At 45.6% G+C, this 14831-nt stretch overlaps 1 protein-coding gene across 1 annotated transcript in view; it reads right to left on the bottom strand.

The window, feature by feature from the left end:
• Window positions 1–14831, bottom strand: part of LOC126457375 (sodium/potassium-transporting ATPase subunit beta-2-like) — a 136052-nt gene that overhangs the window by 13396 nt on the left and 107825 nt on the right. The window contains exon 5 of the mRNA XM_050093626.1: window positions 12526–12630. Within this exon, the coding sequence (XP_049949583.1) occupies window positions 12526–12630 (105 nt within the window). The remainder of the gene's footprint in view (window positions 1–12525; window positions 12631–14831) is intronic.

The raw sequence follows: 14831 nt of genomic DNA, 5'->3' as shown, positions 1-14831 counted from the left end.
TTGGGTCCTGGTGGACAAATATAAGTGTTGTCAACATACTGAAAGAAACAGGTTTTAGTTCAGCAGCTTCCAAGTGCTCTGTCCTAAGTACCCAATGAACAGGTATCTTGCAACTGGGCTGCTTAAAATATTGTGCAATAAAAACAAGAAAACAAAATAATTCCATGACAGAACAAGTCTAAAAAGTTGTGTCAGCTAAGCACTGAACTTCTCACTAGTTAATTTTATGGAGTCTTCTGAAGGAATTTGAGTGGAAAGCAAGACAACATCAAAGCGGAGCATGATATTTAGCTCCTGCAGCCTTAACTCTTTCTGCCAGCAGATAAAATTATCATTTCGTACATGAGTGCCCAACAGACAAGCCACTTGCTTCTCCAGGGACGTGTTGCTCACTATTGTTTGTATGGCCTTGGCAGGCCATACAACCTGGCTGGTACAGTAGTGAGCTGGGGAAGTGATTTGGTGATGACGTTTGTGAGCATACTGTTCTTCAACAGGTCAAGTGTGCTTTGCTGCACTTTGTTGGCTGAGTCTGCTGCTGTGTTCTGATATGCTGAATTGCACAGAAGATATAAAATTTTCTGCTTTCAATCCTTGCACTGAAGGAGAACAGTGGCACTACCCTTATCAGCTGGAAGAATATTGATTTCTTTGTCTTCTCTGAGAATACAAAATGCTGCCATTTCTGTTTTGGAGATGTTGCTTCAGGGTAGAGCCAAATTTGTGAGGGTTTGGTAGGCTTTCTGGTAGATTTCATCTGCAGTATCATTTGGTACTCCTTGGATAGCTTACTCCACAACACTCACACTCTCTATAGTTTCAGGAGATATATCTGTAGGCTCAAAGTTCAACCCTTCTTTCAATACCATCACTGCTTCATCCAGTTGTTTCCCCACAAGATTTCTCACAGTGCATCTATGGGCTGCATCATCTTGTGTTTGTGTAACTAGAAATTGAGAAAACTTGGCAATTTGTCTCTTCATTGATTTCTTGTACATCTACTGTGACTGTGTCCAGGTGACTGTCAAATCATTACCATGAATCTGCAGAGATTATCAAGGACATCCACAGATGAAGCGTCAAAATCTCTCTGTTATTAACAAAGCTGGCATCAAGTATGTTCCCCTACCCCCACCCTCCTTTTTCTTTTCTTGGATGAAAAAACAATTGAAGTCATGTCATAACCTTAGAATACTAATAAGTAAAAGAAGTTAAAAGTGATCATATTGTAAGTCCAGTCAACAAAGGGAAAGAGAAGGTCTTCCCCATGGAGGAAGATCCAAAAAAATATGCCGGAGAGATAGCAGTGGCCCTGAACCAAAGGATAAATGTTCTTCACCATATTGCTACAATGGATAAAAAGTAAAATGTGGTTGACAGCCTAAGCGTCATTTGTTAAAATGGCTGATAAGTCAGATTGCAAACATACACTGGAATGAAAGTGGTTAAAGAAAAAGGGCATTCAGTCAGGAAATGGCAAACCATCAAAGATTGACTTCAATGAGCACAAAGTGGCAAGGGATCACCCCTTAACAAATGGCAATTGCTAAAACAACAGAGCCCGATACATAACCAACCCAAAATTATCTCCTCATGATGAGAGGGCCAAGAAGAGATTGGCCAAGCCACTGAGAAAGGTTTAATTTCCCAGAGCTTGTTCCCATGAAGATAAGACCAGTGGTGATGCCAATGTGACACCATCTGCTGACACACAGCAACATGAAAATCAACCAAAGGAGTGAAAGAGCTACCAAGTTCAGGTAGGAGGACAGCAGCCTTGGCAGCAGCACCAGCAGCCTCATTTCCTGTCAGACTGATATGACCAGGAATGCAAATGAACATCACAGTGGCTCCCTCAACAGCGAACAAGTGGAAGCTTTCTTGAACCCATTGCACTAAGGGATGGACGGTGTACAGCACATAGAGGCTCTGAAGGGCCCTGAGAGAATCAGAGCATGTGACACAATTAAAAAGCCTGTGTCACTGTGTAGCCTGATAGAGAGCGAAGAGCTCTACAATAAAAAATCGAGCAGTTTTCTGTAAGCCAATACCAAAACTGGTTGGTGTCCATTATGAATGTACACCTTACACTACAGTAAGTCTTAGAGCCATCAATGTATATAAAGCTGCTAGTGCTAAGTTGCATGTGAAGGTTGAGAAACACAGTGATAGATCAAATCCAGAGTAGTGTCCTCAGGAAGCAAATGAAGTCCAAGGTGAAGATGAGCCACCACATGAAGCCAAGGTGGTGATGGCGCATACCCATTGGGATTTGTGGCAGGTAACGTGAAGTTAAGCTGCCAGAGCAGTAGCTGAAAGTGAACTATGGGAAGTAACAGAAGTAGGGCATGCCCCATACTGATGGTCAAGGGAGTCACTGAAAAAGATGGCGTAAGATGAGTGGTCAGGCATGGAAGTCAAATGGCATGCATACCCACTAAGGGGGGGGGGGGGGCAGCATGCCAGTATGACAGTCTTAATTTGGTGGCTCCTGCATCATAGACACACTCATCAGGCCTAGTGTAAAAGGTGCCAGTGGCCAAATATATTCCACAATGGTGGATTGTGTTAAGATGGTGTAAGATGGGTGGACATGCAGAGGAATAAAGGAAACAACCATAGTCTAGTTTTGAACAGACAAGGGATCAGTACAAATGGAGGATGTTGGTCCAATCCACTCCCCAGGAAGTAGAGCTCAGGACACATAGGACATTGAGGGACTGGGTATACCTTGTAGCCAGGTAAGACATGTGGGAGGACCAATAAAGTTTCATGTTGAGCATGAGCCCCAAGAATTTTATAGATCAGTTTCAGTGAACAGAAGAGCAACAGGCTCAGGATGTAAATACAGTGGAAGAAACCCACTGTGGTACCAGAAATTCATTCAAACAGTTTTGTCAGTGGGAAAGCAAAAGCTGCTGTCAATGCTCCATGAGTAAAGATGATAGAGAAATCACTGAAGATGTTGCTCAAAGACACAAGCTCATGGAGAAAAAATGGGAGCCAGAGATGCCTGGCATGGGACAATCCATAATAGGGTTAATGGCTATAACAAAGAGGACGATGCTCAGGACAGAGCCTTGAGGCAACCCGTTCTCCTGGATAAAGATTTCTAACAAGGCCAAACCCACATTTACCTTAAAATTGTGTTTCTTAAAAATTCCTGAAGGATATTTGGCAGGTGGCCTCAGAAGCCCTCCAGCAGGTGTTGTAGGCTTTTCCAAATCAAGAAACACAGCCACAGTCTGCTATTTCCACGGAAAACTCTTCATGACTTGGATTGACAATGTGAGGAGATGCTCAACTACTGAATTGTACACTCAAAATCCACATCATGCTGTGGTTAGTAGATTGTGAGACTTGATCCACCATACCAGCTGGCCATGATCTAGTTCCTTCAAAGTAAAGGTGGCGTTTTAGCTTTCATGATTCTGAGAGAAGAAAGGTATCACCCGAACTGTCTCCAATCATTTTTGAGGAGAGAATTTGGGATGATAGTGGCTTGGGCTCAAAATCTCCACAAAATAGCAGCCAAAGGTGCTTGAGATAATAGGGACAACAATGACATCATCTGCTATGGTCAAGCTGGAAATCAGAGAATGGACATTGGTCTTTGAGCCCATGGAGGTTGCCCACATGACAGAAGAGGGACTGAAATGTTGAAAGAAATAGTAAATGAAATCCACCTGCCTTTTTTTTACAGTCCTGAAGAATGCAACAACACTACATGTACAATTATTTATAACAAGTACAGTTTGCCATTGTAAGATGATGGTTAAAACATGGAGAGCATATCCCTGTTTGAATCACATTGTGGCATACCTCAGGCCACCAGGGGCCTGGGATATGGTGCAGTAAAGATGAAGTGTGTGATATGGACCATTCTCGGTAGTAAGGATAATGTTCATAAGGTTCTATATGACGTCATCAAAACTGGACAAATTTTGTTTGTTGAAGGTTTACAGGGAGGTACTCCAATGTTAAGACAAATGAGGTTGAGCTGATTGAGAAGATCAGCCAAGAGGGAACCTCTTTGACAGGTTCTCGAAGAGCCCCAAAGGGGATAGTGGGCATTTATGTCTCCGATCAACATAACAACATGAAGGGAGTGAAGGAGCTGACCAGTAAGCTGGAGTAAGTCTCCCTGGTGAAAGTGAATGACAGAGGGATGTAGATGTTACAAAGAGAAAAGGTGAAATGAGGAATAAAAATGCACACTGCAACAGCTTGCAGCCAGGTGTTCAACAAGATGTTTTGGCTGTGAGCATCATCCTGGATGAGTAGCATGATGCATGACTCCTCCATGAGATGGGAGATGGAATGCCATCATCTTGGAAAGGTAACACTAGAGGTCTGCACAGTCGCAAGCAAACAATTTTGTTTCTTGGAGGCAGAAAACAGGTGGAGGCTTCCAGAGCAGCTGTAATTCCTCCTTGTATCATCTACTGCAATGATATTCCATTAGAGAAGAGTCATAATGGGGAATGGGGAGGAGTGAACAAATAAGGATAACAACCTCGAAAGCTTCCCAGTGCCATCCTTTGAAGACTCACTGCTAAGAGTGCAGAGGCTGGAGGATCCTGTTCCATGAAATCTACAGAGTGTGCCAGCAAAGTGAAGGTCAGCTGCATGAGGGTATCACACAGTAATGACAGTGAAGAGTATATCCAAGTTGGAGAAAGAGAAGACCATTTGCTTTGTTTGATTTCTTGGAGCCTTTGCAGTTGGCAGATGAAGACTCAGATGTTTGTTGACTGGCAGGACATAAAAAGTCCTCATGGAAGTATTGCTTTTGTCCTTTCCAACATGCTGGTTGTGTAGCAGGGGATATTGTTGCTGGGATGAAGATCTGATGGCTTGTTGTGCAGCTGTAGAAGAAGGAGATGCCACTGTAATACCAGGTGATTTCACAACTGCAATACTGAAATGGAGGTCACAAGCCTGCATGGCCATGTCAGTGTTGGAGCAAGGCATATCAAGAATGGTACTGTTTGTACCGGATGGTAAAATGCAGAGCTTTCAACTAGCTACCAACTTGTGAGCAATAGGGTAGGGTACTTTCTCCTTCACCTTGACCTACTGAATGAACTGCTCATCAAGATACATGGGATACCCATGGGATGACGAGGCATGGTTGGTTGGTTGGTTGGTTGTTTGAGGTTAAAGGGACCAAACAGCAAGGTCATCAGTCCCTTGTTTCAAATAGACTCCATTCTGCTAACGGGACATCTCAGTATAGTCAGAAAAATAAAACGGATAAAGGGGAAACGTAAAAGGGCAGTCACGTTGTCATTAGTAAAAACAAATGAGGGAAGTTGGCAAGAGAACGAACCCAACACTATGCTGAAACAGCATAGGCAAGACCACCTGTGACTTAAAAGGTACAACTGCTATAATGCAGAAAGTACGTATGGGAATAGAAAAACTAACCAAGCCTTAAAAAGAAGGGGTAAAAACAGAGTAAAAGGGAAAGAGAAGAGGATTCCGGTCAGGGAGGTGAATCGGGAATCTCTGAACACTGCCTACAGTGGGAGACACCCAAACACTCACCGCCCTGCCCCAACACCAGAGGGAGATTAAAAACTTTAAAACTGAGAATAAAAACCACTCTCCCGGAGGAAACCTAGAACCAGAGAGACCATCCGGGAATCGTCAGCCAACATCAAAGGTAAAGTGTGGGGGAGTCTGTACTTAGCACGCAGAGCCAAAAGAAGGGGGCATTCAACCAAAATGTGGGCCACTGACTGGAAGGCTCCACAACCACATAGCGGGGGTGGCTCATCACGCAAAAGGAAACCATGGGTCAGCCTGGTATGGCCAATGCGGAGACGACACAGTGTGGTCGAGTCCTTGCGGGAGAGGCTAAAGGAAGAACGCCATGGGCCTGTATTCACCTTAATGGCACGAAGTTTATTAGACAGTGGAGTAGCCTCCCAAGAATTGGCCCATGACTGTACAAAGTGGGATTTGATGTGAAGCCGTAAATCCGCTGCAGGAGGGGTTACAGAAAACGGGGGGTAAGTAACTGCTCCCCCAGCCAAACGATCAGCGAGCTCATTACCCGGGATACCCACATGGCCCGGGACCCATAGGAAGTCAATGGAACAAGCAGCACGGTGAAGATCAGCGAGATGGTCATGGATGGCAGAGACCAAGGGATGGCGCGAAAAACACCGGTCAATAGCAAGAAGGCCACTCATCGAGTCCGTACATAACAAAACGCGGTTGTGTTGGGATTGTTTAATAAAGGTAAGGGCCCGGGAAATTGCCATCAATTCCGCAGTACACCCCACATGAGGGTGGCAGTAGATGATTTTCCGTTCCAACAAAGGACGTGAAGGCATACCCAACATGATCAGCAGATTTAGAGCCATCAGTGTAAAAAACAACAGCATCCCGAAACTCCCATAAAATTTGGCGGAAAAAGGAACGGAACACCACCGGGGGGATGGAATCTTTCGGACCGCGGCGGAGATCCATCCGAATTCGAGGCCGAGGAACTAACCAAGGAGGGGTGGAGGGGAGGGAGCGAGGAAGACAGGACAAAGAAGGAAACCGAAAATCACGGGTAAGAGACGCAAGGCGCAGCCCAACCGGTAAACCCGCCCGAAGGCGGGAGTCAGGCGGGCGACGTCCATGGTCTGGGAATAGGATAGAATAGGAAGGATGAGCGGGAGAAGAACGGATAGTAAGGGCATAAGACACCAGAAGCTGGGACCGCCGAACAGAAAGGGGGGGGATCCCAGCTTCAACCAGGAGACTATCAACAGGGCTAGTAGGGAAGGCACCGGTGGCCAAACGGATACCACGATGGTGGACTGGATCCAGCACGTGCAGCGTGGAAGGAGCAGCTGAACCATAAACTTGACAACCATAGTCCAAACGTGACAGAACTAGAGCACGATAAAGACGGAGGAGGAGGGAACGGTCCGCACCCCAGGAGGAGTGGGCAAGGAAGCGAAGGACATTGAGTTTACGGAAACATCCTACCTTCAGGAGTCTGATATGGGGCAGCCAAGTGAGCTTGTTGTCGAAAAGAAGACCTAGGAAACGAAACTGTGGAACCACAGGCAATCTTTGTGCAGCGAGATAGAGCTCTGGATTAGGGTGGACCGTAGTACGGCGACAGAAGTGGACCACCCGCGATTTTAAAGGAGAGAATTGAAACCCGTGGGAGAGGGTCCATGCAGAGGCACGCCGTATAGCCACCTGGAGCTGCCGTTCTGCAGATGGCATCGAGGAGGAACTAACCCAAATGCAGAAATCATCCACATACAGGGCAGGGGCGACCAAGGGACCGACAGAGGCCACAAGTCCATCGATAGCAATGAGGAAAAGAAGGACACTCAAGACAGAACCCTGTGGGATGCCCGTCTCCTGGGTCCGTGGAGAACTAAAAGCAGTACCAACTCGAACTCTGAATGACCGATGGATCAGGAACTGGCGGATAAAAATCGGGAGTGGGCCCCGAAGACCCCACTGATGAAGGGTTAGTAAGATGTGATGGCGCCAGGCCGTGTCATAGGCCTTGCGAAGGTCAAAAAACACTGCAACCAAATGGCGGCGCTGGGAAAAAGCCTGCCGAACTGCGGATTCCAAGCGAAGCAAATGATCGATTGGAGATCGTCGCTCTCGAAAGCCACACTGGTAAGGGGACAATAGATCCCGAGATTCGAGGACCCAAGTGAGCCGACGGGCTACCAGCCGTTCAAGTAACTTACAACCAACATTGGTCAAACTAATTGGCCGATAGCTGTCAACAGATAGGGGGTTCTGACCAGGCTTAAGGACAGGAACCACAATGCTATCCCTCCACTGAGAAGGGAAGTCACCCTGGAGCCAGATACGGTTAAACACCCGAAGAAGATGGTGCCGTTGTAGAGCACTGAGATGTTGAAGCAGCTGGTTATGAATGGAATCTGGGCCAGGAGCTGTATCATGAGAAGCAGATAGAGCAGAAAGAAATTCCCATTCAGTGAAAGGTTCGTTGTAAGATTCTGACTCACAAGTGGTGAAACATAAGGTGACAGCTTCAGCCTGCTGTTTTTGATGAAGGAAAGCAGCTGGATAGGAGGCCGACGCTGATGCCACTGCAAAATGGGTTGCAAGATGTTCTGCGAGAACTAATGGGTCCGTACAAATGCCATCTGGGAGGTGAAGGCCTGGGAGGGTGGACTGCCGATGGCAACCTTGGAGAGAGCGAAGTGTAGCCCATACCCGTGACAGAGGGACAGTGGAACCAAGGGAAGAAACGAATCGTTCCCAACATATCCGCTTGCTCTGTTTGATTAAATAACGGGCTTTAGCGCGAAGGCGCTTAAAGGTAGAAAGGCTGGCTACAGATGGGTGCCTCTTAAACTGTTGCAAAGCTCGACGGCGATCACGGATGGCAATGGCAATGGCCGTACTCCACCACGGGACTTGCCGACGACGAAATTGTCCAGATGAGCGCGGGACAGCAAGGTTAGCAGCGCGAACAATCGCGTCAGACACGTCACGTAGGACGTCATCAATACAACCCGACAAAGAGGGAGAAAACTCGACCTGTGCAGTATATAGAGGCCAATCGGCGCGGTGGAAAGACCAACGAGGTAACCTCTCCATCGGGGAGCGGGAAGGGAGCGTGGTAATCAACGGGAAATGGTCACTATCACAAAGGTCGTCGTGTGGCGACCAGTGTAATGAAGGGAGGAGAGAGGGAGAAGAAAGAGAAAGATCAATGGCAGAAAAAGTACCATGACCAGCACTGAAATGAGTAGGGGAGCCATCATTAAGAAGGCACAGGTCGTGGTCTGCAATAAATTGGTCGATAAGAAGACCTCGTCTAGATGGAAAGGCACTGCCCCACAAAGGATGATGAGCATTAAAATCCCCAAGGAGGAGGAAGGGAGGAGGAAGTTGCTGAAGAAGGGTGGTTAAGGCAGCAGGTGTAAGAGTCCTGTCAGGAGGGAGATAAAGATTGCATACTGTGACTGCAGAGTCTAAGTGGACCCTAACAGCAACTGCTTCCAATGTAGTTTGGAGAGGAATCCACGTGCTAGCAATGTCTGTACGGACCAACGTACAAACGCCACCAGAAGCCCGCAAGGGTCCGACCCGATTTCGACAGAAAACACGGAACCCACGGAGGGTCGGTGAGTGAGCATCAGTAAAATGAGATTCCTGGAGAACCACACAAGCTGCAGAGTAGGACGAAAGAAGGGATTTCAATTCCGGAAGGTGACGATAGTAGCCATTACAATTCCATTGGAGAACCACAGAACGATGGTTTAAATGAGGGCTGAACACGCTAAATCCAGTCATACCGCCGGGTCCCCACCCGTCACCGACAAGGAGGGGGCGACATCCATAAACGACAGGTCAGAATCCGGTTGTGAAGCCGGAGAAGGGACCTCCGGTGACACCAGAGGCTCTTTGTCCCGGGACTTATGTTTCTTCTTCTTTTCAGGCTGAGATCGAGGAGGGCTGTGTGGCATAATGGAGCCAGCTGCAGCAAGATCAGGAACAGAAAGAGACCGGGCGACCTGGGGGCCGATAGACCGCGGCTCTCGCGGTCGCCGCGCTGCAGCAGACCTTTGACCTGGAAGGTGCCGGGAAGGGGCATCCCGGGAGAGGCGCCCTTGACCGGCAGACGCCGAAGGAGTGGGACACTTCTCCGGCTGGGGAGGGGGAGCGGCGCCCAGAGGAGAAGGTGTGGGAGCCGCAGGGGAGGGGGGAAGGAAAGGGGTCCGGGACGGGGGTAAGGAAGGGGGAGGAAGGGATGAAGATGTAACCAAGGCGTAACTAGATGTCATGGACACAGGGTGCAATCGTGCATATTTCTTACGGGCCTCTGTGTAGCTTAAACGATCAAGAGACTTATACTCCTGTATCTTTTTTTCTTTCTTATAGACTGGGCAATCTGCTGAACGTGGAGAATGACTACCATGACAATTTACACATACAGGAGGGGGAACACAGGGACTCCCCTCATGGAGTGGACGTCCACAGTCACCACAGAGAGGGTCCTGGGTACAGCGAGAAGACATGTGGCCAAAACGCAAGCACTTAAAACACCGCATAGGAGGTGGGATGTACGGCTTCACATCACAGCGATAGACCATAATCTTAACTTTCTCAGGAAGGGTATCCCCTTCAAAGGCCAGGATAAAGGCACCAGTATCAATACGATTATCTTTAGGACCCTTCTGAACACGCCGAACAAAGTGAACACCCCGCCGTCCGAGATTGTCCCGAAGTTCCTCATCAGTTTGAAGGATGAGGTCTCTGTGAAAAATCACACCTTGTACCATATTTAGAGACTGGTGAGGGGTAATGGACACGGGAATTGTGCCAAGATGGGTACAGGCACGAAGGGCCGCAGATTGGGCAGCCGAAGCAGTTTTTATCAGTAATGAACCCGACCGCATCTTGCTCAGGGAGTCCACTTCGCCGAACTTGTCTTCAATGTGTTCCACAAAGAATAAAGGTTTGACACTGGTGAATGTATCTCCATCAGTCCTGGTGCAAACTAGATAACGGGGGAAAGGTTTTGCCCCTAGACGACCGGCCTGACCCTCCTCCCAGGGGGTAGCCACGGAAGGGAAGGCCGAAGGGGCAAGAGAAGCAGCACTTGAGGAATCAGTACCACGCAGAGAGACGGCCGCAGAAGAGCGGCCAGAGGTTTGGACCCTTATGCGTTTCATCTGCATAGCGTCCGCCCTGATACCACCCACTCCGATCAGGGGCTCTCCTCACGGGCGCCACCCAGCCACAGCAAGGGCCGTCTGGCACGGCGGCCATTGCCGGGAGTTCCGATGCTCCAGGATGACGAGCAACCACTCCAAGGCATGCATGAGGAGGTCACAGCTCAGGTATCAGAAGTGTGATCCCTGTGTGTTCAGGGGGCTCAACCAAAAGGGTACATAGCGACCCCACCACACGGGCTGGCTACCGTGCTGGCTATGCACCCTAGCATCAGACAACGACGTAGAAGAAAAGGTGGAATATACTAGGAGGGCACACGTCGGAGACACTAGGTAAGGTGCTCTTCCCCAAATGGCTCACACTACGGAAGAGAAATTTTGGAATGGAGGTCAAACCCCAGAGGGGGACCAAGGAATGCCAAAAGGAGGAGATGATTACGCAACAAAGCCAGAGTGTAAAACCAACAGAACCAGGAGGATAGCGGGGGCCAACATAAGCAAGGACACCAATAGAGGGAGAGGAGAGGGCGAGGGGAAAGGGGTATGGAGGGGAAAGGAGGGGAAGGGAAAGGAAATGCAGCCCGGGAGAGAAAGAAGGCTGCAATGGCTCGGGGCCCCGTGCTCGCCACGCACGTATCCACAAAAGAGTTGTGGACCCCCTGGGGGGACGAGGCATGGTCACCATTACAACTGATGCAGTGGGCAGGAGGCGGCAATCACCCTCATGAGCTTCTCTACCACAAGTAACACATTTCACCACATTTTGATAGAACACATGAGTGTCGTTATAACGGTGACAATTGTAGCAGCACATTGGGTTGGAATGTACAGTCAGACTGTGATGACCTCTCAACCTGCCTTAATCCTTGATCAAATGTGAGAAAAGCAGTGCATGTAGGCACTAAGTCTCCATCAACTTTTATCATTACCCAATGGGCCACAGTGACTCCCTGATCAAAGAGGTAATTTTGGATATCTTCCTTAGTCAGACCATCAGGCAGCCTAGTGTAAATATCATGTGAAGAATTCAGAGTATGCTGGGCATTGACATGAACAGAATGTTGTTGGGTTTGAAAATCACAATTGGCCTTCAGACGCGAAGTGCCATTACATAAGCATGAGCAGGATTTCACAGGGCTTAGAACTGCATCAACAACTTTCTAAATAGCGAAGGACTGACCTCCTTTGGTATGTGGTACCACAAGGAACCTGGGTGCATCTAGCAGAATCTTTGTATCTTTAGCCTCATTTTGTTTACATTTAGTATATGTAGATGTAGACTAAGATGGTGATTGGCTCATTGTGAAAAAATCCCCCATTATTGCCAGCAACTCTGGTGGTGGGCTCCTTCCAACTGGGGAACCTCTCAGAGGGTGCTCATCTGCCTTAGGTGATCGTTTACACCATGCTCAAACCTCCTAAGCTCCTGACAGAGGGGCAAGTAGGCAGTTGAGAAGGTAACAGATCTACTTGGGAACCACACACGTTAATATCAGTATGACCTTAACAAGGAAGTTTTAGAGCTAGTTCATATCTTCCTAGATAATAATAGTTGATTGTTCTCTTGCCTCCCTCCACCCCCACCCCCACCCCCCTTTCAATCTCAAAATGTGCCAACATGAATTGAATGTAGTTACAGAAATACTAAAGCCAAGAAGTTAGGAAAAAAATTGTTTTACATTTTCCAGATTTAAGGAACTTCTATACATAGTTGTCTCAATAACAGAGTGAAAGATTCAGTCTTGTTCTTTAACTCTGCTCAGATGTCTAACTACCTATTTCTTTACTGACATTCATCCATTCCTAATAGAGTGTATTGTAACATATACATATGCTGTACCTTTTCAGGAACCGTGATTGAACGAATATGATCTTTCAGATCTTCAGGCATATCTTCAGGGAGATTGTTCGTGTCATTGTAATACTCTGGTACCCAACCATATATCTGTAATGAAGAAATTTTACATTGAAAGCATGCTTATACACAAAATATCTTAGCAATTTAATGGGATTGTGCTATAGAAGTTTTGTAAGCAATAACATTATTGAGTATTGTAACTTATTTGACTGTATTGTAAACTGAAAGATTTTAAATGAATTCTGTCTGTTGAACAGCTTCATCTATTATTAACTGTCACCTGCCAATGTCCATTAATAGTGTAGACATATCTGCTGCATGTAGCTACAGACAAAAGCAGAAACCTGGTGTCACAATGAAAGACAGTTCACATGAAAAATATGCACAGTAATGTAGTGAATTTTAATGTTATTTTATCCATGTTTGATCTTATGAAATCTGAAGCCATTAATGATGTTGGTGAATATGCAACCAGCCATGAACTCTTAAAATGCTTTATTTTGATGACATAATTGGTTTCAGGCTACCACAGCCAATTGTAATGTAGCAAAGTGGGACAGCACAAACAGATTGATACCAAGGATTTCAGGGTTTGTAATAGTATTATGCAATTTTTACACCATGTTATGTACATGCACAAATTTCAGTTATATTGTCTTACAATTACCATACATACGAAAATTACTTACTTTACTGATATAACAAAATTCGATGCCTAATATTTAAATCTGATTGACGTATGGAGATACTATACTTTAAGCTCAAATTACATTAGACCAAACATAAATACACACTAAAAATATTATTTGTAAGATCAGGACATGAAAATGCATTAGTAATGATGAGAGAACACTATGTAAAGACACCAAAGTCATTTTAGCAACAAAAGTCATGGTGTAATTACAAAGTAACTGACTACATTCATCAATAAATTGTTAACACAGAATATTTCATGCGATTTCGATGTGAAAACTTATTTATTTCAACACAATTATTATATCAAACTTGTTGCCACTATCTGTTTAACTAAATTTATACTCAAACTCATGAATGTTAATACATTTCAATTGTATGTTTAGTTATGTTCAGTTCAAACAATACATAGAAATCTTCTGTAATTGTTGCACATTATGTGAGAACCAGTGGGTCTTACGTCACCATTAGGTAAGTCTTACATCAACCCTAGATAAGACTAGGATGATAAATCTGTGTATGCCTTTTTAGAAATAAAAAGGTGAAAGTTAAAATCCAGTGTGCCGTCTATGTCATTTAACCCTCGACCAGGCATACCACCTTTCATAACATGAACAAGCATGCAATTCAATTTGTACACATGTAAAAAATAACTGTATTTAGGTTACTAGGGGAAATCTGTATTACAGTTTATGTTAGTTTATTTTATTGCTGTTTTATTAAACTACCATAATATGAGCTAAATCACTGTTTAATTAAATAATAATAAAATAAACCTGCCATTGTACTACTACAGTGTTGCACACAAATGGTACCCCAGTAAGCATTCAATAGCACAGCTGCAACAGATTTATGACATAACTGCCTCATTATGGGATTGTGCTACTAGCTCAGAACCTAGGTCATTTTCTTGCACAGTTCGTAAATTTCTTCTCACCTATCTTATTGTTTATTTTATGTTTAGCTACTCACTTGAATGTATTCTGTGCTAGCTGAAGCAATAATGAAATAATAGGTATGGGCTCCCAATTTTTAAAAAAATGAAATGGTACAAAATAATGTTTTTTGTGACTAGTACACTTTACACACAGGCATGCCCCTTGAGGGTTAATAGTTCATGTACCACAAAAACTATCTTAATATTGCTAGATGTGGACACCAGGCATGCTTCAAAAAGGGGAAGAAATTTACTTTTGAAGAGCTACACCATCCCTTCAGTGAAGTGCAAATCTGAAAGTTAAGTATTCAAGGCTGTTCCAAGAACCATCAAAACATTTTAAGGTTGCTAACATTTCCAATTGTGGTGATATGCTCGTGACCAAAATGTCAATGTTACTGGAAATGTTTGCCTTGTGAAGATGGACATGGTAGTTCATTCATAACTGGTTATGCACTGAAGTAGAAAACACACACACACACACACACACACACACACACACACACACACACACACACACACACACACACACACACACACGAGGGAGGGAGGGAGGGAGGGAGGGAGGGAGGGAGGGAGGGAGGGAGGGAGGGAGAGAGGGATATTAAGATTTTGGGCAAAAACAATTGAGGTCATAAGTGCTCATGTCATAACTTGA

This window comes from Schistocerca serialis, chromosome 2 (genome assembly GCF_023864345.2).
Source record: "Schistocerca serialis cubense isolate TAMUIC-IGC-003099 chromosome 2, iqSchSeri2.2, whole genome shotgun sequence".
NCBI classification, from domain to species: Eukaryota; Metazoa; Arthropoda; class Insecta; order Orthoptera; family Acrididae; genus Schistocerca; species Schistocerca serialis.
Note: the sequence above shows the minus strand (reverse complement) of the source record. Positions and strands in the feature narration are given on the sequence as shown.